A 20,286-nucleotide genomic window follows, 5' to 3' on the forward strand; every position below is an offset into this window, starting at 1 on the left:
ACACACAAGCTCACTCGATTTCATCAAACCCTAGGGCGAGAAACAAGTGGAACGTATGGTGGGAGACAGCGTCGAGGAAGAAGTGCCGGAGACAAAAAGAGTTTGCGGGGGAGAGGGGGCGGAACAGGGGAAAGGGGGTTGGAACGAACAAGTCGGATGTAGGTGTAGGCGTAGGTAAGTGTGGATGCGTGACAAAAGCGAGTGATGCCAAATACAAAAAGAAGACGAAGGCGAGGAGACCAGGAGGAGCCAAAATAAAGCAAGGTAGAGTAGGAGATAGATAGAACATAGACAGCTTTATGGGAACGAAAATGATGATGACGAGTCCGATGAGTGATGAGATGGATGCGAAAGACAATAACAATGATAGATATGTCACGGAAACCGATGATGTTGATCGGGCGCTTGATGAAGGGTGGTCGAAAGGTTCATCAGATCAGTAGACGCTAACCTCGTCCCACACCAGCGCATCCGAGAAGTCGGCGTCAACATCGAAGGTAGTGCTTGAGTCCATAGCGATGTCCTGCGTACTCGGCAGCATCTCTAGCAGTCTTTCTATTCCCATCTCTACACTGACTTGTTCCGCCCAGTTAGCTGTGTCAATCCCACTCGTAACCAGCCCCAGGCCGGCCTCCTCCATGGAAGTGGGCTCACTCAGCACCTGCGTGTTGTTCGCGTCTTTTGCCGAAGGGCAAGTGACTGGAAGAGCGCAAGTGCCAGTCGGCGGCGACGCGAGGATCTCTGCGAACAGGCGTGTAAGGGCTGCGTCTGTGGCTGCCTCGTCTTCAGGCTAAGACAAAACAGTATGAGTTTGATTGCATGTTTAGGAGTGATAGGTAACTGACCTCGATCGCAGCACTGTTGTACATCTGGATGCCCTCACCGGTCCTGTGACTAGACGTATGCTGCCCACCCGCTGCAGGGACACTGCCGCGTGAACGGTAGTGGTCGCCACCCGTGCTAGGTGGCGAGTGGGAGTATGCGTAATCAAGGAGAGGTCGAGAGTTTCCTGTGGTGTGTCAACAGGTGCTGGCGAGTCGGATGGCGTGAGATCTGAAAGAGTAAATGCGGGACTGGGTGGGAAGTCGAATGAGTCACCCAAAAACAGCATGGGGCTGTCCGTGAGCGTAGAATGCGTTGGTGCAGGAGAAAGTGGGTAAGAAAGGGTTGCTAGGGATGTCGATTTAGGTGATGAGGGGGTTGGAGATGCAGAGTCTGCTGTTGAAGGAGAATTTGCCTCCGCAGGTGATGGTGCGCAAGCGGATGAGAGGATTGGAGTCGAGCTTGAAGTCTCGTGGAGAGCAGGCGGGTTGGCGCCTTGGGTTGCCAAGGTCCGCAACACTGCCTCATAACCCATCTCTAGCGTTCGAATGCGTTCGCGCAGCTCGGAATTTTCACGTTCTCGTTGTTCCTCGGCACGTTTTCGCTTGCGCTCCTGCTCCTGCTCAATGGTAACAGCCTCGGGCTCTGAGGTGGAGCTGGCCGAGGGTGAAGCAGGGATGGTGATTGGGACACCAGCGCGAAGACGTCTATTCTCTTCCTCGAGTTCATTAACTCTACGCTCGAGAAAGGAATATTGAGCTTTTCTGCGGTCACGGGAGTTTTGTGCCGCTATGCGGTTGCGGTGTGCACGGGCCTCTTTGCGCTCTTCCGGTGTTATGGCTGAGCGAGGGCGCTTACGTGGAGGCTCCTGTATCGATACATCAGGAGAGTCTGCACGAGATGATGAGGGAGATGCAGGACGCTTGAGGAAGGAAGAGGAAGGGAGAGAAAGACTGGATGGGTCGACGAAATTTGTTGAGTGTGGTGACATGGTTCCACGTATGCAGTCAACTTGGCGAAGGCACTTAGGAGTCTTTGGTCGTATATATCGTTAAAAAAAGAGTGCTAGAGTCAACGCTAGGAAAATCGAGTGCAGGACGTGGCCATGAAGAGAAAGTACACGTACACAGAACACGTAGACAAAACTATAAACACAGCCACAAATACAAATAAACTGCGCAGTCGTCACCTGATCATAACGCGCAGCCCCCCCCCTGGCCCCTGGGCCTGTGCCAATAATACTTACATCTAGATTCTCAGATCCCTCTGGCACCGTCGGCGGAGTCATATACAACTCGCCAGTTCAGTATGTACGTTTAAATGGTGGGATTGCCTTGCATTCATTTTCATCCAGAGTCTTGTCAATGACACCGCGGTACTTGACAGTGACATCGGGCAAGTTGATATCATCCTGCCACGTAAGAGTATGCTTCATCCAGTTGTCATCATCACGCTACAGATACAGGTTAAGCGGATCCACTGCAATGATATAAAAATACCAACCTCAGGGTGGTCCTCACGAGCGTGAGCGCCTCGGGACTCCTTACGGGCTGCAGCAGCCGTCATAGTTTGGACTGCACATTGTAAAAGGTTGCGCAGCTCAAGAGTCTCAACAAGATCACTAAGATAATGACGTGAGCAAGGATTCGGCAAAAATAAACAGCGACTGTACGAGTTCCAAATCATGCTTCTATCCTTGATACCAATATTGTCAAACGATTTGTATATCTGACGGATCTTCTGAACGCCTTCGTCGAGACTCTGCTGTGTGCTACGTGGATCATCATTTTCACTGTTAGTCGCATGAAAATGCCAGAACACACCGGAAAAGAGCGGCATTAGATTGCATGGCTTTTTGCATTTCCAGCCTTATATCGGCAGTAGGCTTTGGGCCATTTGCATTTCTGATTCGGTCCAAGAACTCAACAGACTCGAAGCCAGATTCCTCAGGAATAGCCTTATGAGGCTTTCCGGGAGTCAAGTTCTCCATGATATGACGAGCACACGCGCGACCGAAGACGACGAGATCCAAGAGGGAGTTTGCGCCAAGACGGTTCGCGCCGTGAACCGACACACACGCAGCCTCACCGGCTGCATACAGACCAGGTACAATCTTGTCCTTGCCATTCTGACCATGGTTTATGAGCGGACGCGACAAGCACAACTAGCACAAGCTCACCTCATCAACAGTCAGCACCTCGCCAGTATATCGGGTGGGAATACCACCCACTGTCCGAAAGTCAGCTAAAGTCTGGACAGCACAGTGGAGACATTAACTGTTGTAGTGGACAGTAGGTAGCACTGGAATAGGCTGCTTTGAGACATCGACTCCGGAAAAAATAGCAGCAGTCTCGGATATACCGGGTAACCTCTCGTGAAGAATTTCAGGGGGTAAATGGCTGAGCTGAAGGTGTATGTGGTCCTTTTGAGGTCCAGCACCGCGTCCTTCACGAATCTCAATCGTCATCGAACGAGATACGACATCACGGGAAGCAAGATCCTTGGCAGTGGGTGCGTAACGCTCCATGAAACGTTCACCCTCGGAGTTCAAGAGGTAGCCTCCCTCGCCACGACAACCTAATGCACGTTCAGCCACGAGAAGGCAGATATCTCATAGAAAAAATGACCCTCAGAAATAAGGCAGCCAGCGCCATAGATACCAGTTGGATGGAACTGAACAAACTCCAGATCCTGCAAAGGAAGCCCGGCACGAGCAACCATTGCATTACCATCACCCGAACAAGTGTGTGCGCTCGTGCAGCTGAAATACGCACGACCGTAACCCCCTGTCGCGAGGACCGTTTTGTGAGCCCTGAATCGGTGGAGCGTACCGTCCTCCATATTAAGCGCGATGACTCCAACACATTCGCCATTCTGCATAATCAAGTCCAGCGCAAAGTATTCAATGAAAAACCTTGTGTTGTGTCGAAGCGACTGGCCGTAAAGGGCGTGGAGGAGGGCATGACCGGTACGATCGGCAGCCGCAGCACAGCGGTATGCTTGACCGTCTTTTCCATAATTCAAAGAATGACCGCCAATGGCACGTTGGTATATCTTCCCATCCCTAGTACGAGAGAATGGAACGCCATAACGTTCAAGCTATAAATGGATATAGGTCGAACAAACAGGTATGTGTGATCCCCTACCTCAATAACTGACCCGGGAGCTTCGCGACACATATAATGAATAGCATCCTGGTCACCAAGCCAGTCAGAGCCTTTAACCTGTGGAAAATCAGCTCAATTACATGACTGGGGAGCATAACACATCAAAGGACACGAACCGTGTCATACATGTGCCATCGCCAGTCGTCTTCCGTTATGTTCTATAGGAAACATCAGTGAGAAGACCGTAAAGAACTCGAGGTATACTTACACCTAGAGCAGCATTGATACCACCCTTGGAAACGTGATATATGAGCATGTCAAACACTGCTGAATATCGATGCAACATACCTGTGCTGCGACAGTATGGCTCCGGGTTGGGAATAGCTTGGTGATGCAAGCCGTATTGAAGCCAGCTTCCGCAAGACCGAAGGCAGCGCGAAGGCCCGCACCACCAGCACCACTATAGTGACACGTTCTTAAGTTTGTCGATTTCTTATTAGTTCGGAACGCTACTCACACGACGATAGCATCGTACTCGTGTTCGATAAGAGGATAATTGCCTGAAGACCAGGACTGAAAAGCCGTTAAGATGCCGGAAAATACATGGCAACTGCCAGAGATGTGTACCTTGGCGTCACGGTCCTCTGCCTTGATCGGATTAGTCGCAACGATTCTCTTGACGGGGAGTGAAATGGAAAACCCGCGCTGGGGACGAAGCAAAGCCCTAGAAGGCACCACCTTGGATACTGACTTCCTAAACATTGATGTGCACCGTCGTCGACGGCAGCGAGGATCACAAATGAATGGGCAACTTCCACAGAAAGGTAGGTAATTTCGTCAGCCGAAAACGTTCACGGCACACCATTTGGACAAATCCCGTATTTAGCCTAGGCCCTATACATGTCGCGATCAAGTGACTCAAGTCCAACCAATCACAACGGGAGTGTACGTAGCAAGAGAAGTCACCAACTTCCCAACTAGTTCAGATTGCGCATGTTTCCCAAAACCCCTCATCTTGACCTCGCGAACAGGCATCCCCGCCGCCTCCCTGATCTGCAATAGTTGGAGTAGCAACGACCACTCGAACTGCATATCATCAAACAAAAGTGTCCGCAAATTCGGGAATGCATCTCGTCTCCCCGCACATGACAGGAAGCCCATCAACTGGTTCACGATACACTTCGAGACTGAGAGAGTCGTTATGCCTGAGAATGCGTGGGCAAGGGCATGCCACCCGTCGTATGCCATGAACCTGCTACACAATGTGAGAAGGCGTACAGAGGGGAAGGGCGGTGCTCCACGGTTCAGCTTGTCCACGAGCGACTGGAGATCACGGGATGAGGTCGCAGTGTGGAAATCCAATACCAGCTCGCGTAGCGCGGGGGCGCGTATTGCCCGGAAGATGGTAGGCATATACGTCCTGGAAATATTTGGTCCGGGTTTGAGGATCATTGTCTGGAGTAAAGGTAATTCAACGACTGGGATATCCCTGCTGCGAACATAATCCACTGGTTCACCGATCAACGTGAGATGAGTCAGCGAAGTGAGATGAGAGAGCAGGTTGCTGAAATTCTCAGGGGAAAGACCGGAAACCCACAAGCCATTTAAGGTGAGCGCTGTAAGGCGGTCTGCAGACAATAACAAGTCTGAGGAGATGGATGAGAAATTTCCTAGTTCAATAGACGTGAGTGAAGGCAGACCTTCGGTGAACAAGAGATGTCTGCTATTCGGGATGTCAAGCGGATAGTGCACGATAAGTTCTTCTAGCATTGGTGCCCTTATGTGCTTGAACCCATCTAGAAGTTTTGGGAATGGGAAAGCCCCGTGAACTTCCAAGCGGCGACAGACATGAATGTGAGAAAGAATAATGCAGGATATGCGCAAGTAATCTGGGTCAAACTCAGGCAAGCCCTGATTGTGAATGCCAGTGAATCGCATGTCAAGCAGCTGTCCTTGCGAGCGGGTCAAGTAAAGATTGACGAGATCTACATTCTGCCGGAGGAAAAGTCGAATGTCTGTCCAAAGCAACGGCATCCCGAGCGCCACAGCCCTCCAATGCTGTGAAACACTCGCAAGCAGAAGCTCAGGCCTGGGGCGGAGGCGTAGACTGGTGGGGACGCATGAAGAAGAGGAGTCTTCATCTGCTCTAGTTGCTTTGACTGTCTCTACAAATATCATCTCGAGGAGCTCGTTTGGAATAAACGAGATATACGACACGCCATATGTCACTAGTGCCTGGTTGAGGCGCAGCGCCAATGGTCGCTTTGTCTTCCCCGGCAGTCTTGCAAGGTCTTGCGTCATAGCGACACACTCAACTTTGGGTGTTATGTTCCTAATCCACCAATTTCATAAGCATGCACATACACAAAGCAGGTCCGACACTCACATTGTTCCCCTCCTGGTAGTCTTGGTAGAAGAGAGGCTGGTTAGTTGTTCTCAGCATTAAGAAACCACGCGTTTTATAATATACGATAACATGCAGGCACCGGGTACCTATTTCACCCAATCACCAAGTGACACCGGACTTGATGAGGCATATCTCCAGGGCTGGCTTAGGGGGACGGAGACGAAGAAGCGGCAAAACGGGCTCAGTGAAACTTGTTATCTGCGACATGAAGGTTCTACTTTTACGTGAACTTTGGTGGAAATGAGAGCAACAAGCGGCATATTCCGTGAACTATGACTAACCCTGGAATGGGCGCTTTAACGACCCTACTGCGCCTGCACCGCCCTTTATAGGGACGCTCATTAGTCTCACACAGTCAACGCCCATATGACAGTCTCCTGATTCAATAACCGTCATACAGTAATTCTCTGAAGTTCATGCTGTGGCGGTAGGAATATGATCTTGATTCATCGCCATTCTTCAACATATGATTGGTCGGATTCTTCAAGCTTAGTACCCTCTTGAGGTGTGGTCTCCATCGCAGACTCAAAGATGACGTCTCACGGAAAGCATTTCCTTCAAGTTCGGATCAAAGCTGCGCCGGACTTCTTTTCCGCAGGTGCTTCGCGGTCAGACTTGTTCCTTGAACAGAGACACATCCGAGGGCACCGCTTGTTACCCAATCAAGTGCGCACACAGCAGCCTACGACATGAAACATAATTAGCAGCCGAGGCTGCGGAGCATGGACCGGTCTTCCAAACTCAGAGTTGGAATAGCTATTTGAGGCGCGCCGCCATATTGGTGAGCCACTGCAGCAAATCGAGAGCGCTGTATTGGCAGGCTTGCCAAACGGAACGAACCGTTGGCCTTCCGACTTCACCGTACAAGTACCACGCAAACAGCGAGCCACGCCACATCCACTGGAAAGAACCGTTCTCTATCAATGGGTTTGTGGCAGTCCGAGTTCACTGAGCGACTGTGAGGTCACCCTTGTGACCTTAACAGCTGTTGCTAACCTATACGCCATGTACAGTCCTCTTGGAACCACTACGTAGCAACGTAGCATCCATAACTTGACTGAAAACTCTTCATTAATCTCGATAGGTTGTGGGCAGGCACATGAGGTTACTATATCCTCATGTTGGATCTTACCAAGTCTTGGCACGGTGCACAGTTTTGCGAGGATTGCGCCTTATTGCAATGGGACATATTCACTTGTTCATGGGAAAGGAAGCAACACCATTTGATCACTTCAACGAGGGAATATACCTACTCGTCGATGTCACGGCTTGCTGACGAGTTAAGTTTATGACCTTTTGTGACTCGCTTTCAAGTTCGGTGTCTTACAGGTTGTCTCCAGGGATAATGGCGTGATGATGGCTGTGAGACCCAGGCTGATCTACTCATTCCAAATGTATGCTCAGTCCACAAGTTCTCCACAACTGTTCATCCATCGACTTCTGGCTGCGTCACTACAGACGTGCTTTTACCGCCGGTCGTTACACTGATCTTATTGTCCCGTCAGCTGCTTAATGAAATTTCTAAATGTTCTCAGGATTTCTCTTCCTGGGGAGATATCGTTGAGTTCTCCCATCCATCAAAGAAGAAGAAGAAGCTTGCGTCAGTTTCTCCCGGAATGAGGTGTCCGTTATGATAATGGTGCAGTCACCTACCAAGAAACTAAAGTGAATGGAATTTACCGGTACTGCGCACCGCAGCCACCCCTGAGAAGTTGGCACTCGACCTGTTCTCAACACGGGTTTCCCATGTTATGGGGCGTTCAACAAACTGTGAAGCTCACTATTATTTTCTGCAACAAACGTTTGCCCGTTTGGATCGCGATCAGCATCGCCTCGCCCAGACGTTACTGTAGGTTTATTGTTTCCAGTCAGGAAAAATTAACATCCCTAGCTTCCACAGGAAATTATCTATGGAATACCACCAACGTTCTGGGTGCAACAAGTGCCCAGGCATCGTAAGCTTCGACTTGCGTTTTTTTTTTGAGGAGTGGTCTAGCGTTCTGCAAACGGCCGTAAAGTTATGGTCTTTCCCATTTACTACACAAGGCTGGGTGTGTTAGCGGGAAACTAGTATCGGCCATTGTCGGTACCTGTAAGGAAAAAATCAATGCCATCAACAGATGCTTGGGATGCACAGATAAGGAACCTGTATCATAGATCGTCAGGCATGTGCGATCAACATCGTTCCAGTGGGCAACATCATGATGCTGACTCCAGCATTCTTTTTTAACAAGGATGCACTTGTTGGTAAATGAAAACTCGACTAACAGACATGCCGTGACTGTTCCAGCAAAAATTCTTTCAATATGGAGTGTGTTTTGGTGACCCTGAAGTTGTCCGATGCCGACATGTAGGTGATTGTACGCACAATCGATTTGCGATCAAAGTGCAAGGTTGAAGGCTGCATTTATTTCGAACCCAGAATTCGGTACTAGTACGTATGGGTCATACCTCCCGCTGTCTACTATCAATGAATGACAGTACTTATTACAAAAGAATGTAAATCGTTGGCTAACCCTGCGTAGTGTGCACAACGCGACTGATCCGTCAAGAATAGGTTAAAGTTCAAGTTGACGACTGCATTAGAGTGTGAGAGAGGCGAGACATGAAACGATGTAGTGAGAAGTGGTCAAGTGATTGGACCAAAGTCGCGTAAGAAGACCTTAGCGGAGACTAGCGGAGACTATAGTGTACACTTCCTTTGGCAGTGACGAAATATTGCGCGCGCTTTACGGCCACCCATCATGTCCTTGTCCCCATCTGCAGCAACATCAAACATCTCAGATATCCCATCTAAACGGCGCAGGACGCACAGTCTTATCGCACAAAATAGCAACAACAACTTGGATCATCAAGACATGAGCCAATCTCCTGCAGACACAGCCCATTCGTCACAACCGCCGCAAGGTGCCGCACACATACCCAAGAGAGGCGCAAGAGCTTGTACCGCTTGCAGGAAAGGTAAAAACAGATGTGAAGGAGAGGTACGTCTATTCAAAACCCGCTTGCGATCATCCCCCCTCTGCTCACTGGCCCGCCTCTCCCGCCCCGGCCCGGCGTCACATTCTTTAGGCTCCTTGTCGTCGATGTCAGTTGAGTGGAACCGCTTGTGTGTTCGAGAAACCAGAGAAGAAAAATACAAATGCTATAACTGGCGCCAGTGTCGAGTAAGCTTCAGATCGGGCGAACTTGTGCCATCATCACTTACACCACTCAACAGGCGCTTGTCTCGCCTCGAGGGTCAATATCTGGTACATACTCAAAGCCTATATTTTGAGGTTATCTGACAATTTGTATTCTAGGTTATGCAGAGTCAGATGATTGGCATGCAATCCTCTTTGGACCGCATCTTATCCACGGTTCAAAGCCAGGCCTACGGTACTCAACAACAAGGGTATACTGGGGGTATGACTTCCGGGTCCAGTCGCGATGGCTCTGGATTTACTATGTCACGCAACGGGTATGATGCACACGGACATGTGGGAGGCCAAAATTCTCAGCCACGCTCCCAAACGAGATCATTCCCGCCACTTCCGGGATTCGCTCCACCGGTTGGTCCGCTTGTGAGATCAATCTATAAACATATCTGATAAACTTTTAGCCTCACAAATACGCAACTTATGGAATTGTGCCCAGTACTACACCATCATCAGATGACGAGTCGGAGGAAACGCTACCTCGTGCCTCGCTCAACGCGCCTATTGAAGCTCTCCAAGGTTTGGCAAATGCTGCCGCAGAAGCAGCCGCTGCGCCATCTGCCTCTCCCCCGAGGTAGTTTCATATTTGTGAGGTGTACGATCATACTGATCACTTACAAAGCAGGGTCAAAAAACGCCCGCGGGTGGAGCCCATTCCCCGGAATGCATTTCCGCATGTCATTGAAAAGGTGAGTTGACGAAATACTGGGCTTCTGCGCAGGTCATAACGCTATGGTCTAGGGCCTTGTTTCGGAAAGTGAGGCGCGGGAGCTCTATCATATGTAGGCATTTCGTGGATATGATCTTGCTCCATTCTGATTCTTGTCGAAGTTTTTTCGCTGGTTGCCACGTCTTCATACCTTTGTTCGATCCGAATTATGACACATTCGAGAGCCTGATGGAACGCACTCCGTGGACATTTGACGCGATACTTGCCATTGCAAGCAAAATCAGGAGTGGCAATGGGCCCCTCAGCTCAACGTTCTACAAGTGTCTAGAAGAAGCACAGGGCATTTCCCGTTCGTCATTATTTGGCCCGGTAGTGAGGAAGGAAGCTGTTATGGGTGAGAATTTCGTTTTGTATGTTTTGCTGCACCATGTCTGATCAGTTTCATAGGGATGCTACTTTTAGCTGCATGGAGTACAAACGGATGGCTCCCTAGTGGACACGCAATGCGGATGGCGTTAGATCTTGGTCTTCACCGAGCATTGGAGAAACTTGCTGATGATTCAGGGAAAAAACGCACTGAGGAAGAGGAACGTGACCTGGGTATGCATAAGAGTAACTGTCCAGTTATCGTCCAGAACTAATGACGATCCTAGTCGTGTCGGCGCGTATCTGGCTATGCCTGTACTGGTTTGATCACCAGTACGTCGAAGAATTTTGGCATCTTCATTGTATCTCAACAGTCTTTTCCAGGATGAGTCTTGGCACCGGTCGCCCTATTGTACTGCGAGACGAGAGCTCCATTCGACACTGTCGTATTCTTCTGTCGCATCCAATGGCATCACCAACGGATGTAAGGCTGATCTCGCAAGTGGAGCTCATCGCTCAAAAAAGTAAGAAAAATTCACGAGGAGATATTAATACCTCATTCGTTATTTGTAGCCCAGATTTACGAAACTCTCGCGCCCCTCAATGGGCAGGTTAATCATAATACGCTCGCCTTTATTCGGCGTGCAAATGTTGCACTCGACAAGTGGTGGCAGGACTGTGACAATCTTCATCGTTCGTAGTTGACTTTGTCCTCTCTACGTTCCTGATCGCCTACGCAGGCCAGACAATGGACGAGAATTCTCTTCCGAGAAAAATACTCGTCGGAGAATTACACTACGCCAAACTCTGGCTCGTCTGCGTAGCTCTTCGAGGTGTATCGTGGGATAAGATGCCTTTTGAGCAACGTGAACTTGCGTTCCAGGCGAAGGATGCGGCTTTTAACTGCCTTTCTATCTTCCTCAACTCTGCTGAATACCGGTCAGTTTCTGTTTTGATCGGTGCTTCACTTGGATGATAATCACGATGATCACAGAGCGGCCTTGAGATATGCAGTCCACGACAGTCTCGTAACGGCAGCATTTTCTGGTCTCTTCCTACTCAAGATGGCAAACTTGTTTCCTGCAGAGCTTGACCTTACCGCGATCACAGCGCAAGTCGAACAGCTTGCACAACTTCTCTCTGATGTTGCAGCCGAACGGTGCGATTCCCCTGTTCTTTCTTTTTTTTTTAAAAATTAATCCCCGCTTCTAGCTACGCCCTAACGCTACGTATAATGCTTGCCAATCTCCGGCGCAAAGTTGGGATGATTACAGGGCTGAACGCATCTATGAACACCATGCCCCCACAGATCTTGAATGATGGGATTGTTACACACGGCCCAGGGCCTTACATTGATCCATCGGGATCTGCGCCTTTCACAATGGAGGAACTGGGTTTCGCATGGCCGAGCGAGCGTGCCACGTTCAGCCCGAGTGCGATACCTACGTGGTTGCAGGAGAAGAACCTGACGGACCTGGGACTACCTGTCAACGGGAGCGATGGAATCTTTATGGATGTAAATGGCATGCATGGCTGGAGTGGAGACTTTGCGTCGATGCCAGGGGCATGGTGAGGACGCGATTGTACATATGGCAGCGACGATTCCGCGCACTGAGGGCTGGTGATATGCACTATTTTTGTCTGGTATTCTGTCTCTATTGGTTTTCCTTGCTCGCTTTGTTCGCTTGTGTCCGCTCTTGCCTGCTCATGCTTTTTCTTGCATCAGTATTGCTAATGATATCCTACGATTTAATGTGTATCACGTGCTGAACAAACATACATTGCGAATGTGAATTGTCCTACAGTGCACATACAGGGAGAGAAGATGGATAGCAACGCGGAAATACACATCTAATTGGAGAGCGTATCAGCCTATAATTTACTCTTCGTCTTCGTCTTCTTCGCTTTCTTCCTGCTCCTGAAGGAACTGTCAAAGAACAAGTTTGGTGCGTGATAAGACGGAAGGGGAAATTTATTGACAAACCTTGACCAGGCCCTCGGTGGCCTTCAGGAAGTGTTGTCTTCCTTGCGGCTTAGACCCCTTTTGGTGCCAGTAGATGATCGCCTGGTCAGAAACGCAGTCCTTATTGTACAAAACCTGTGCGAATTAGTAAGTTATAAATGTATTACTGCACCATGGTGTTCATATCTAAACACACTCGGAAAAGGGGTGGGATACAAGCGATAGGATCTGGTGCCTACTGCCGAATAGGCCGACATCACGGGCGCAACGTCACATCCCAAAGGACCGGCGACAGACGAACGAAAGTAGTAAGACTCGAAACACACCTTCAGGATCTGTGGGAAGGCTTTCATGACACGTGTGTCGTCATAACAGTAGACCTGTACGATATTGATCAAAGCGACCTGGGTTTTGGGACCTTTACAGAAGGCCACGAGAACTGGGGCAAATTTCTACAGACGGAAATGATGTCAATGGAAGGTTCAACGATAGGAGAACCGGATCACTCACCCCGACCTCACGTAGTGCGAGGCCTTCTATCTGGTCAGGGCGTGCACTCCAGTCTACGGAAGCCATAAGGCCCTGCCAGATGCTCTGTATAAGTTCCGCCTCAGGGAGCCGCTGCTCCTCTAGTTTACTTTGGATTGCAGATATGATCTATGTGAATCATGAGTTGTATGACTCGAAATGGGTGATACATGTGTAAAGATGACGCACTGATTCACTATCATCGCTGCGTTCTACCACCTCCTTTAATTCCTTCATGATTGCGTCTTTCGCGATCGCATATTGCTTCTTCGTGTACCAGTCGGCCACGGTAGGGAGGTTTTTCTCCCGGAAGAAAGCATCGAGAACTTTAGCGTCCCTCTTGTTTGGAGGGAAGAAGAGGAGTAGATCTTTGATATTGCCGCGTTTGAGGGTTGCAGCAAGGTGATCGATCGACTGGTCGGTGAGGTATGCGCTAAAGACCAACGCAAGGATATTGATGGACTGGTCTACAGACAGCCGATGAGATTCTTGCAGTCCAGTATGGTGTAGTGCGTGAGCTTACCGTTCTTGACGAGGTGATCCTTGGTTAGACTCTGCAGACAAGCTGCGGTCACGAGGCCCTGCGAAAGAAGGAGACCAAGTGTCATGGCGAGCTTGTCGCGTTGCTCGGATGACCAACGGCCGATGTACTGCAGGAGAGTGGGGAGACTTTGCTCCTCGAACGGTTTCTGAAGATATTTGAACCTATATTCATGATTAACACCGCATGCACAATATATTACGCGGGACCACAATCGCATGCACCTTCGATTCAATTTGTTAAACACATCGACATACTTCTTCAACTCTTCGAGGTCGGGCGGATTGCGTGCGTTGAAAATAGAGAATGGCGACATGGGCGCGCCATCATCGAGATATGACCCACCCGGCTGGATGAGCCCGCCGACAAGGAGGATCTCAAACAAGGCGTCGGCATACTTGAGATACTCGAGCGTCCCACCAGCCTGTACAAGTTTAGCGCTGAATCCCTCGAAATCGTTTTCTGGAACTGTTTCAAGATGTTTGTAGAGTTGGTCTCTAAAGGCTAGATGTCGACATAAGTAGCATGATAGATTGATCGGAACTTGCTAGTCTCACCCGCTGGCTCGTGCTTTGCCTGTGCTTTGACTTGGCCTTTGCGTACTTTTGTGCGAACCCCCTGGAGTGAAGGCTTTGGGACTGCTGATTGCTGAGACATCCACAGTCTGCGAGCGATGTCGAGAGCGTGGATCAGACGATGAAATTGGGCTCAGCTGCAGTTTAACAGGACCCAACAAAGTGCTTGTTCGGTCGGAGATATCCGACTGATCAACATCGATGAGCATGTCTCTTATCATAGTCGATTTCTTGCACTCTTATAATATGTAAGAAGTATGAGATCGCAGCGTCAAAATCAAACAATGTGCCCTTCAAGCACTTGAATCATTGTCGGCGCCAACCCCGCCCATGATCATCTATTATACTTAGTCTGGCTAGGCCTGGGGGAGACTAGATGCGAAACGTGTTAATCAGTTCCCAGGAGCAACATTGTCGCCTGGTGAACTTTGGTTTTTCCAGCAGACCTTCTATGAGGCGTGCACCCATCGAAGTCGCCGGTGACAGTTCGATTGAATCTGAGTTGTCCGGGTTTGCAGGCGCGATGCCAATATTATAGTTGTGAGGGTACCTGTTCATGGTCAATTGTAATCTGTTCAATGATCTGCCTGTCCGATGAGCGCTAGCTGTGAAATAGTAGCTGCAGTACTTCATTCAAGTTGTGACATGATCACGGCAGTTTAGACTCATCCGAGTCATGCATCATTGTGGATTCAACTCACGTGAGAAGTGGATCATCCGAGTCGCCGACTCGCGGCCCAAGCGAGTCCCTTAAGACCAGCCAATAGCTGTACTCCTCTTCACTTTTTATCATAAAAATTTCGGGTATCAGCCATCCCGACGACAGTGAGTGACATTCGTTGTCATCGTTGATGACATCTGATATCTATGAACGTATTCTTGCCGTAAAGGAGCCTGCGACATCGCTTACCGGTCGCCTTAACGTATGTAATCATTCCAGCACAACACTTTGTTGACCCTACTGAGCTACTTGTCGATAAGATCGGTCAACTAACGCGCAGCACGAACTCCATGAATCTGCGTTTCACAGACTCCCCAAATGCGCGTTCAAAATCAATTACGACTGCCGATGGCATCGACACTTTTGGTGTGCGTACTATTCATGCAGTGACACTAGTGACCGCATCAGGGAGACTCATTGTACACCTAGATCTTGAATCAGCACTCTACAGGAAACGGTGCCTACCAGGTTGGTGTATCTGAGGATGTGGGTACACGACGATATATGGAAGATGCTCATTCTTTCGTCGTCGACTATGCTGGTGTGCGAGGCCAGGGATTCTTCGCTATTTTCGACGGTCACGCAGGAAAACACGCAGCTGAGTGGTGTGGCGCGCATTTTCACGAGGTTCGTATAACCACTATATCTTTGTGTTAATTTAAACGCGTGATCATATGCAGTACCTCCTCGACGGACTCCGCACTTCCTCCAGCGCCACTATTCCGGACGTTCTAAATGAAACATTCCACAATGTCGACAAACGCATTTCTCGCCTCAGCGAAGAATCCGATGGCAAGATCCACTCAGGATGTACAGTTGTGACCGCCTTTCTTCGCATCGAGGATGCAGATGGACGGCAATCCTTTCTCCCCGTGCCTCCACTTTCCCCGCCCTCCCCTACTGACAGCGGGAGCCGCAGTGGCAGCGAGTCTCCGACAGAACCTACAGATGAATCCAAGGAGACAGGCAAGAAAGCAAAGAGCAAGTCCCCTGCTTCGGCTTCCCGTTTCGCCAGGGCGCTAAAATCCCTGGGCGGCTCTTCGCCAGCCTCACCCTCACTCCCCTCCGCATTCTCCGCTACACGTAGCCAGACCTCTCCACCTTCGGTGCAAACATACACAGTTCCAATTGATGCACCACTCAACTCACGGCGCGTGCTATATACTGCCAACGCTGGTGATGCGCGTGGTGTACTCTGCCGCGCAGGCCGGGCAGTGCGCCTCACCTACGATCACAAGGGAAGCGATAAGCAGGAGGCGAAACGTATCACCGATGCTGGTGGATTCGTTATGAGTGGGCGCGTGAATGGTGTTTTGGCGGTAACGCGCAGTCTTGGAGACAGCAGCATGAAAGAATATGTCGTTGGGAGCCCGTACACGACTGAAACCGAGTTAGGAAGCGACGACGAGTTTGTGATCCTCGCGTGTGATGGGGTAAGTAGCCTCGTTAGGTGCCTTTGCTTCGAAGAATTCATTATCGTGTGACCCTGTAGCTTTGGGATATCACGGGCGATCAGGGGGCGATTGATCTCGTGCGGCATATTTCGGATGCACAAGCAGCCGCAGAGACGCTCGTGAAGCATGCCCTTGAACGACAAACCAATGACAATGTCACTGTCCTCGTAGTGCGATTTAAAGCGTCGGGATCCACAGATTCCATGGGACTTGCCTGAGTATGGGGATGTTGATTTACTGTTCTACGGGGGAGGGGGGCAAATGAGGGGTGTTGTTTTTGCCGTGGCCGACGTCTTGCTGTTGTTTTAGTTGGTTCTTGTAATCGCTTCATTTAGCGCACGAGCATTCCGTTTATCTTGACTGCACCCCGTACTCTACTAATATCAGTTCAATGTAGATTTGATGTGTGTCAGAGCTGATCGATATCCGTGAATTGCCGCACAACACAATGAGATGCAGCCCATCGCATATGGCGTTGGCATCATGAAGTTCGTATTATAAACAAGAGAAAGATAGCCATTAGCCCATTATATATACAACCATACGATAGTTTACGCGCAGCCGCACATACTGTAAGTACTACTGTGTACATTTGTGTATGGTCAAATAGTGTAGGTGCCAGTGATGCTTCAAGTATGGCCTAGAGGTCGGACCATAGTTCAAAGCTCCGCTCCTCTACGACGCTAAAGCCATCAATGATGCTGTTGACTAGCTCCCACTGTTGCTTCACTGACTTCTTCTGGACCATCGGGTATGCATCCCAACAATCAACCTTCTCCAAGTTGGGGAAAAGACCGCTGATGATGAGAGCCACGTTCACGGGGACCTTGACGGGTGAATTTCCGAGGGCGAGGAATTTGAGACGCTCATTGCGACATCCACCGCCGGGACGCTTGAGGTCTATGCCGTTTAACTTGGTGACATTGATGACAAGAGTGAGTGAAGTCAAAGCGGGACAGCGGCCAAGTAAAGTGATTAGCCCAAGGAACGTCGGTATTATGGGATCATCAGCGGGATAACATTTGATTTGGAGCACTTGGAGCTTAGGCCAGGCTGTTGCCAGCTGGCCCAGCTCCTTGTTGGACATGGAGATGTAGCAGACGCTTTCAATAAGCAGTTGAGTTAGATTGCGGCATGCGTATAATGGTGCGAAGATGCTCTGTCCTGTGTGTGTGTGTTCAGGATCATCTCCTTGGAGGCTGATAGATTCAAGCTTGTCGTTATCGCATCTCTCCTGGACGATGGCGAATAACCGGGGTATCGCTGTGAATTCATCCTGATCCAAGAAATCAATCCTGATTTCTTTGGTTCTGACGAACTGAAGTGAACTCAAAAAGTTCGAAGCTTGCTCGATTGTAAGAGTGGAAAGGCTCAACGATTGCAAATTATGAAAGCCGGGGAATGATAAGTCCACTGTCTCCCAAGCTGACGGTATTGTGAACTTCAAGCTCAGTGACTCCAGAACTCGCAGCTCCGTCAAATGCTCGATGCCTTGAATTCCTAGGTCACATACCGACAACGTGTGGAGATGGTGGAGCTGACAGATAGGTCGCGTGATGAAGGGCGAAGCATTGAACGATAGGATGTGGGTCCGGAATCCATAGTTCAAAGACATGTTCTGGAGGCGAGGACACGATGTCCCGAGGGAGGAAAGAGCCGAGAAAAAGGCGGAGGAAGCTGAAGGAATATCCATGTTCAAATCTAGTAGGGAAGGTACAAACACCATGCGCAAGAAGTCTGCAGCACAGTGGGTTCCACTGGCATACCATTTTAATTTGCGGAGGTTCGGAAACAACGACGCAGGTGCCGAAGAACAAGATAGTATGAGTAAACAGAGGGGGTTGATGGCTTCCATGTCATCCGGTACAGTAATTGAGCGCACGCGGGACGTGTATTTGAAAAGAGTATGCCACATCCTATCGTCAAGAGGTTCCTGTAATGCCTGCGTAAATGAACTTAGTCGGAAGTTCACAATCATATGAAAGTGGGACACCTACAACACCTCCTTCATCAGAGCCAAACAGTTCATCCGGTAAGCATTTGACAAGGGGCTTCACAGATTCCAGATCCCGCCACAGTGCATTAAGTGCTGGGTGCTCAAATGCGCGGCATGTGGATGCAAGTGAAGGAAGCGAACTGTGTTTCACGTATGAGGTAATCGTGCATATTATTTCGAGATTTTGGAAAGCTGGGTGCATAACTCAAAGATACTGTGATGGATATATGATAGATCTGAGTGGGAGGACAAGCTTGCAAAGTTACATTTGGTTTTGTTGCCTCATTTTACCGCAGGCGTGTAAAACGCGAGTTCACGAAACCCCCGCAGGCTTGGCGCTGACCCCAGACAGCGCACGCTCGTCATGGTCGGTGACGTACGGAGGTCTGTGGGCAGTGAGGAACCCGGCGGGAAAAGATATGAGGGCGGGGGGTACCTGGAATCGACAGATGGTTGAAACACGTGCCGTCATCGCGAAAACGGCACCGTACCCGATGAGATGCTAAACTCTCTGAACTCTCATGCACATGGGGGACGCCGTTTTCATCCGGGGAAAACTCGAGAAGTACTTTTGTAAATCGGCACACGGAGATACGCCAAACATCTTTTTGAGGTGAAAAAATCACGCCGAGGGTAAACTGTACATAGCTACTAGCTACGATCTTTCCGTATCGAGAACGACTCGGCAACAAGTGTTTTCCTTCCCGTGCCCCAGCTCGATCTAAACGTTGAGCCTAGGCACAACCTTGCTTCACACAGGTGTGAGGACATCCGGTAACCCATAAGGCAAGTTATTTTCATGCATGACATGACTTAGACAGAACCACTAAAGCTTTAGTGGGCGTCATGGATTGCAATTACTATCAGCGCTAAGTATTAATAATCGCATCGGTCACATCAGTCGACCACTCTATTGACACCATTACCACTTCTTCCTCATTTTCAGAGCTTTCCAGCGTCTTCAAGTTCAATTGGCCATCCAACATCGCAGCCTTCATGAAATGCCCCTGGCGCAGCACATCTCCACATACATTTTCACCACAATACGTGACTGCCATCCTCTTCAGACAATTGTGTCCGTGGCTGTGGGATGGCGTTCGTGTCAGCCTGCTGGGCCTCATATTGCGAAGCCAGCTTCACGATTGCCCCCCTTTGATATGCACGGCCGCTGTCCGAGCATTACATTCGGCTTCAGTGGGATTGGAGGCTTCGCCGTGACGAGCATGGCAACTACTACTGCCAAGGACATCTTTGGCTCCGAAGGCGCCGACAAGGGGTTCATCTGTGCCAACGATTGACTGAAGATTTTGACCTGACTTCGGGCGACCGTCAGAGAATTCAACTGCATCTGTTTCCTTTTGCAGTTTTTTCTTCTTTTTCCTTGCCCTTGTATTTCACCTGGAATGGGAAATCCGACGGTACAGGCAGCCTTCTGGTCTTGGCTAGTGATGACGCAGTTGGCGCCATAAAGGTAGAGGTGCGCGCTTGAGTCGTGCCAGTGATTGTACCTCTTAATTTGCCAGTCTTCGTGCTGGTGGAAGATACACTTCCTGCGTTATTTTTTCGCGAAGCAATCCTGAGCGACGAAGCGGAGTTCCTCCTACTATGGCTCATCCTACTTGTTGTCCCTGAAGCAGGGAACAGAGGAATTGGAGATTTTGACGTGCAAGATGATGTTAAATCGAATACTGATATCGACTTACGTGTCTTCCCAGTGATTTGAACGGGCCCAGCGGCACTTTTTCGCTTGCCCAAGACAAGTGCAGCTTGTGCATTAGATGATTTCACACGTGCACAGTAAGTTGTGATTTTCTCCATGTTCTCGAACTGCACTTCGTGCGCTCTATCGAATAGCCCGCTCGCATCAACTTTTTTCTTCTGCGGGTCGTCTGCAGTGGACTTTCCTGACATAGACTGTTGCCGGTGCCCAAGAATGCCA

At 49.6% G+C, this 20,286-nt stretch overlaps 7 protein-coding genes across 7 annotated transcripts; 2 read left to right on the forward strand and 5 right to left on the reverse strand.

The window, feature by feature from the left end:
* Positions 1-133: 133 nt before the first annotated feature.
* HD556DRAFT_1390731 (uncharacterized protein) lies at positions 134-1,955 on the reverse strand. Its single transcript, XM_041303543.1, has 3 exons — positions 962-1,955; positions 846-920; positions 134-790 (listed from the first exon to the last, which is right to left on the reverse strand). Exons 1-3 carry the CDS (start codon positions 1,811-1,813, stop codon positions 437-439), a joined length of 1,281 nt encoding a protein of 426 aa, XP_041157475.1. The 5' UTR covers positions 1,814-1,955; the 3' UTR covers positions 134-436.
* A 14-nt stretch (positions 1,956-1,969) lies between these two features.
* HD556DRAFT_1488639 (succinate dehydrogenase) lies at positions 1,970-4,691 on the reverse strand (the record flags this gene model as incomplete). The annotated part of the gene is made up of 13 exons (XM_041308770.1): positions 1,970-2,275; positions 2,326-2,443; positions 2,495-2,593; positions 2,646-2,950; positions 3,002-3,051; positions 3,100-3,399; positions 3,450-3,921; positions 3,969-4,046; positions 4,106-4,147; positions 4,198-4,221; positions 4,278-4,389; positions 4,447-4,502; positions 4,557-4,691. 13 exons carry the CDS (start codon positions 4,689-4,691, stop codon positions 2,126-2,128), a joined length of 1,941 nt encoding a protein of 646 aa, XP_041157476.1. The 3' UTR covers positions 1,970-2,125.
* Positions 4,498-6,615, reverse strand: HD556DRAFT_694323 (uncharacterized protein). The gene is made up of 3 exons (XM_041311330.1): positions 6,316-6,615; positions 4,557-6,261; positions 4,498-4,502 (listed from the first exon to the last, which is right to left on the reverse strand). Coding segments are annotated over exons 1-2 (1,416 nt in total). The 5' UTR covers positions 6,318-6,615; the 3' UTR covers positions 4,498-4,502; positions 4,557-4,847.
* A 2,158-nt stretch (positions 6,616-8,773) lies between these two features.
* On the forward strand, positions 8,774-12,416 carry HD556DRAFT_694228 (uncharacterized protein). The gene is made up of 15 exons (XM_041311329.1): positions 8,774-9,320; positions 9,409-9,503; positions 9,557-9,587; positions 9,639-9,887; positions 9,938-10,107; positions 10,156-10,222; positions 10,275-10,315; positions 10,365-10,597; positions 10,651-10,803; positions 10,857-10,902; positions 10,954-11,093; positions 11,143-11,262; positions 11,310-11,508; positions 11,564-11,728; positions 11,782-12,416. Exons 1-15 carry the CDS (start codon positions 9,081-9,083, stop codon positions 12,140-12,142), a joined length of 2,310 nt encoding a protein of 769 aa, XP_041157478.1. The 5' UTR covers positions 8,774-9,080; the 3' UTR covers positions 12,143-12,416.
* Positions 12,394-14,403, reverse strand: HD556DRAFT_694436 (uncharacterized protein). Its single transcript, XM_041311331.1, has 7 exons — positions 14,159-14,403; positions 13,584-14,105; positions 13,250-13,527; positions 13,043-13,189; positions 12,859-12,984; positions 12,554-12,667; positions 12,394-12,487 (listed from the first exon to the last, which is right to left on the reverse strand). Exons 1-7 carry the CDS (start codon positions 14,256-14,258, stop codon positions 12,449-12,451), a joined length of 1,326 nt encoding a protein of 441 aa, XP_041157479.1. The 5' UTR covers positions 14,259-14,403; the 3' UTR covers positions 12,394-12,448.
* A 458-nt stretch (positions 14,404-14,861) lies between these two features.
* On the forward strand, positions 14,862-16,790 carry HD556DRAFT_1390789 (phosphatase 2C-like domain-containing protein). The gene is made up of 5 exons (XM_041303544.1): positions 14,862-15,099; positions 15,158-15,265; positions 15,327-15,524; positions 15,578-16,330; positions 16,390-16,790. Exons 1-5 carry the CDS (start codon positions 15,028-15,030, stop codon positions 16,567-16,569), a joined length of 1,311 nt encoding a protein of 436 aa, XP_041157480.1. The 5' UTR covers positions 14,862-15,027; the 3' UTR covers positions 16,570-16,790.
* HD556DRAFT_695181 (uncharacterized protein) lies at positions 16,783-18,773 on the reverse strand. Its single transcript, XM_041311332.1, has 2 exons — positions 18,349-18,773; positions 16,783-18,293 (listed from the first exon to the last, which is right to left on the reverse strand). Exons 1-2 carry the CDS (start codon positions 18,547-18,549, stop codon positions 16,992-16,994), a joined length of 1,503 nt encoding a protein of 500 aa, XP_041157481.1. The 5' UTR covers positions 18,550-18,773; the 3' UTR covers positions 16,783-16,991.
* Between the last annotated feature and the right edge of the window lie 1,513 nt (positions 18,774-20,286).

The sequence above is a fragment of the Suillus plorans genome, assembly GCF_016647745.1.
Source record: "Suillus plorans strain S12 chromosome Unknown HD556scaffold_49, whole genome shotgun sequence".
NCBI lineage: Eukaryota > Fungi > Basidiomycota > Agaricomycetes > Boletales > Suillaceae > Suillus > Suillus plorans.

Bases quoted from the DNA above. Each gene is read 5' to 3' on its own strand.
- HD556DRAFT_1390731 (XM_041303543.1), bottom strand. From the start codon at position 1,813: ATGTCACCACACTCAACAAATTTCGTCGACCCATCCAGTCTTTCTCTC. The intron at 921-961 runs GCACGGGTGGCG...GGCAGTGTCCCT, and splicing joins ATACTCCCACTCGCCACCTA to GCAGCGGGTGGGCAGCATAC. The intron at 791-845 runs GTCAGTTACCTA...GTTTTGTCTTAG, and splicing joins ACAACAGTGCTGCGATCGAG to CCTGAAGACGAGGCAGCCAC.
- HD556DRAFT_694228 (XM_041311329.1), top strand. From the start codon at position 9,081: ATGTCCTTGTCCCCATCTGCAGCAACATCAAACATCTCAGATATCCCA. The intron at 9,321-9,408 runs GTACGTCTATTC...CACATTCTTTAG, and splicing joins AAAACAGATGTGAAGGAGAG to GCTCCTTGTCGTCGATGTCA. The intron at 10,223-10,274 runs GTGAGTTGACGA...GCTATGGTCTAG, and splicing joins TTCCGCATGTCATTGAAAAG to GGCCTTGTTTCGGAAAGTGA.
- HD556DRAFT_694436 (XM_041311331.1), bottom strand. From the start codon at position 14,258: ATGTCTCAGCAATCAGCAGTCCCAAAGCCTTCACTCCAGGGGGTTCGC. The intron at 14,106-14,158 runs GTGAGACTAGCA...GTCGACATCTAG, and splicing joins GGCAAAGCACGAGCCAGCGG to CCTTTAGAGACCAACTCTAC. The intron at 12,488-12,553 runs GTTTGTCAATAA...CAGTTCCTTCAG, and splicing joins CCACCGAGGGCCTGGTCAAG to GAGCAGGAAGAAAGCGAAGA.
- HD556DRAFT_1390789 (XM_041303544.1), top strand. From the start codon at position 15,028: ATGACATCTGATATCTATGAACGTATTCTTGCCGTAAAGGAGCCTGCG. The intron at 15,100-15,157 runs GTATGTAATCAT...CTTGTCGATAAG, and splicing joins CGCTTACCGGTCGCCTTAAC to ATCGGTCAACTAACGCGCAG. The intron at 15,525-15,577 runs GTTCGTATAACC...GATCATATGCAG, and splicing joins GTGGCGCGCATTTTCACGAG to TACCTCCTCGACGGACTCCG.
- HD556DRAFT_695181 (XM_041311332.1), bottom strand. From the start codon at position 18,549: ATGCACCCAGCTTTCCAAAATCTCGAAATAATATGCACGATTACCTCA. The intron at 18,294-18,348 runs GTAGGTGTCCCA...TCATTTACGCAG, and splicing joins GCTCTGATGAAGGAGGTGTT to GCATTACAGGAACCTCTTGA.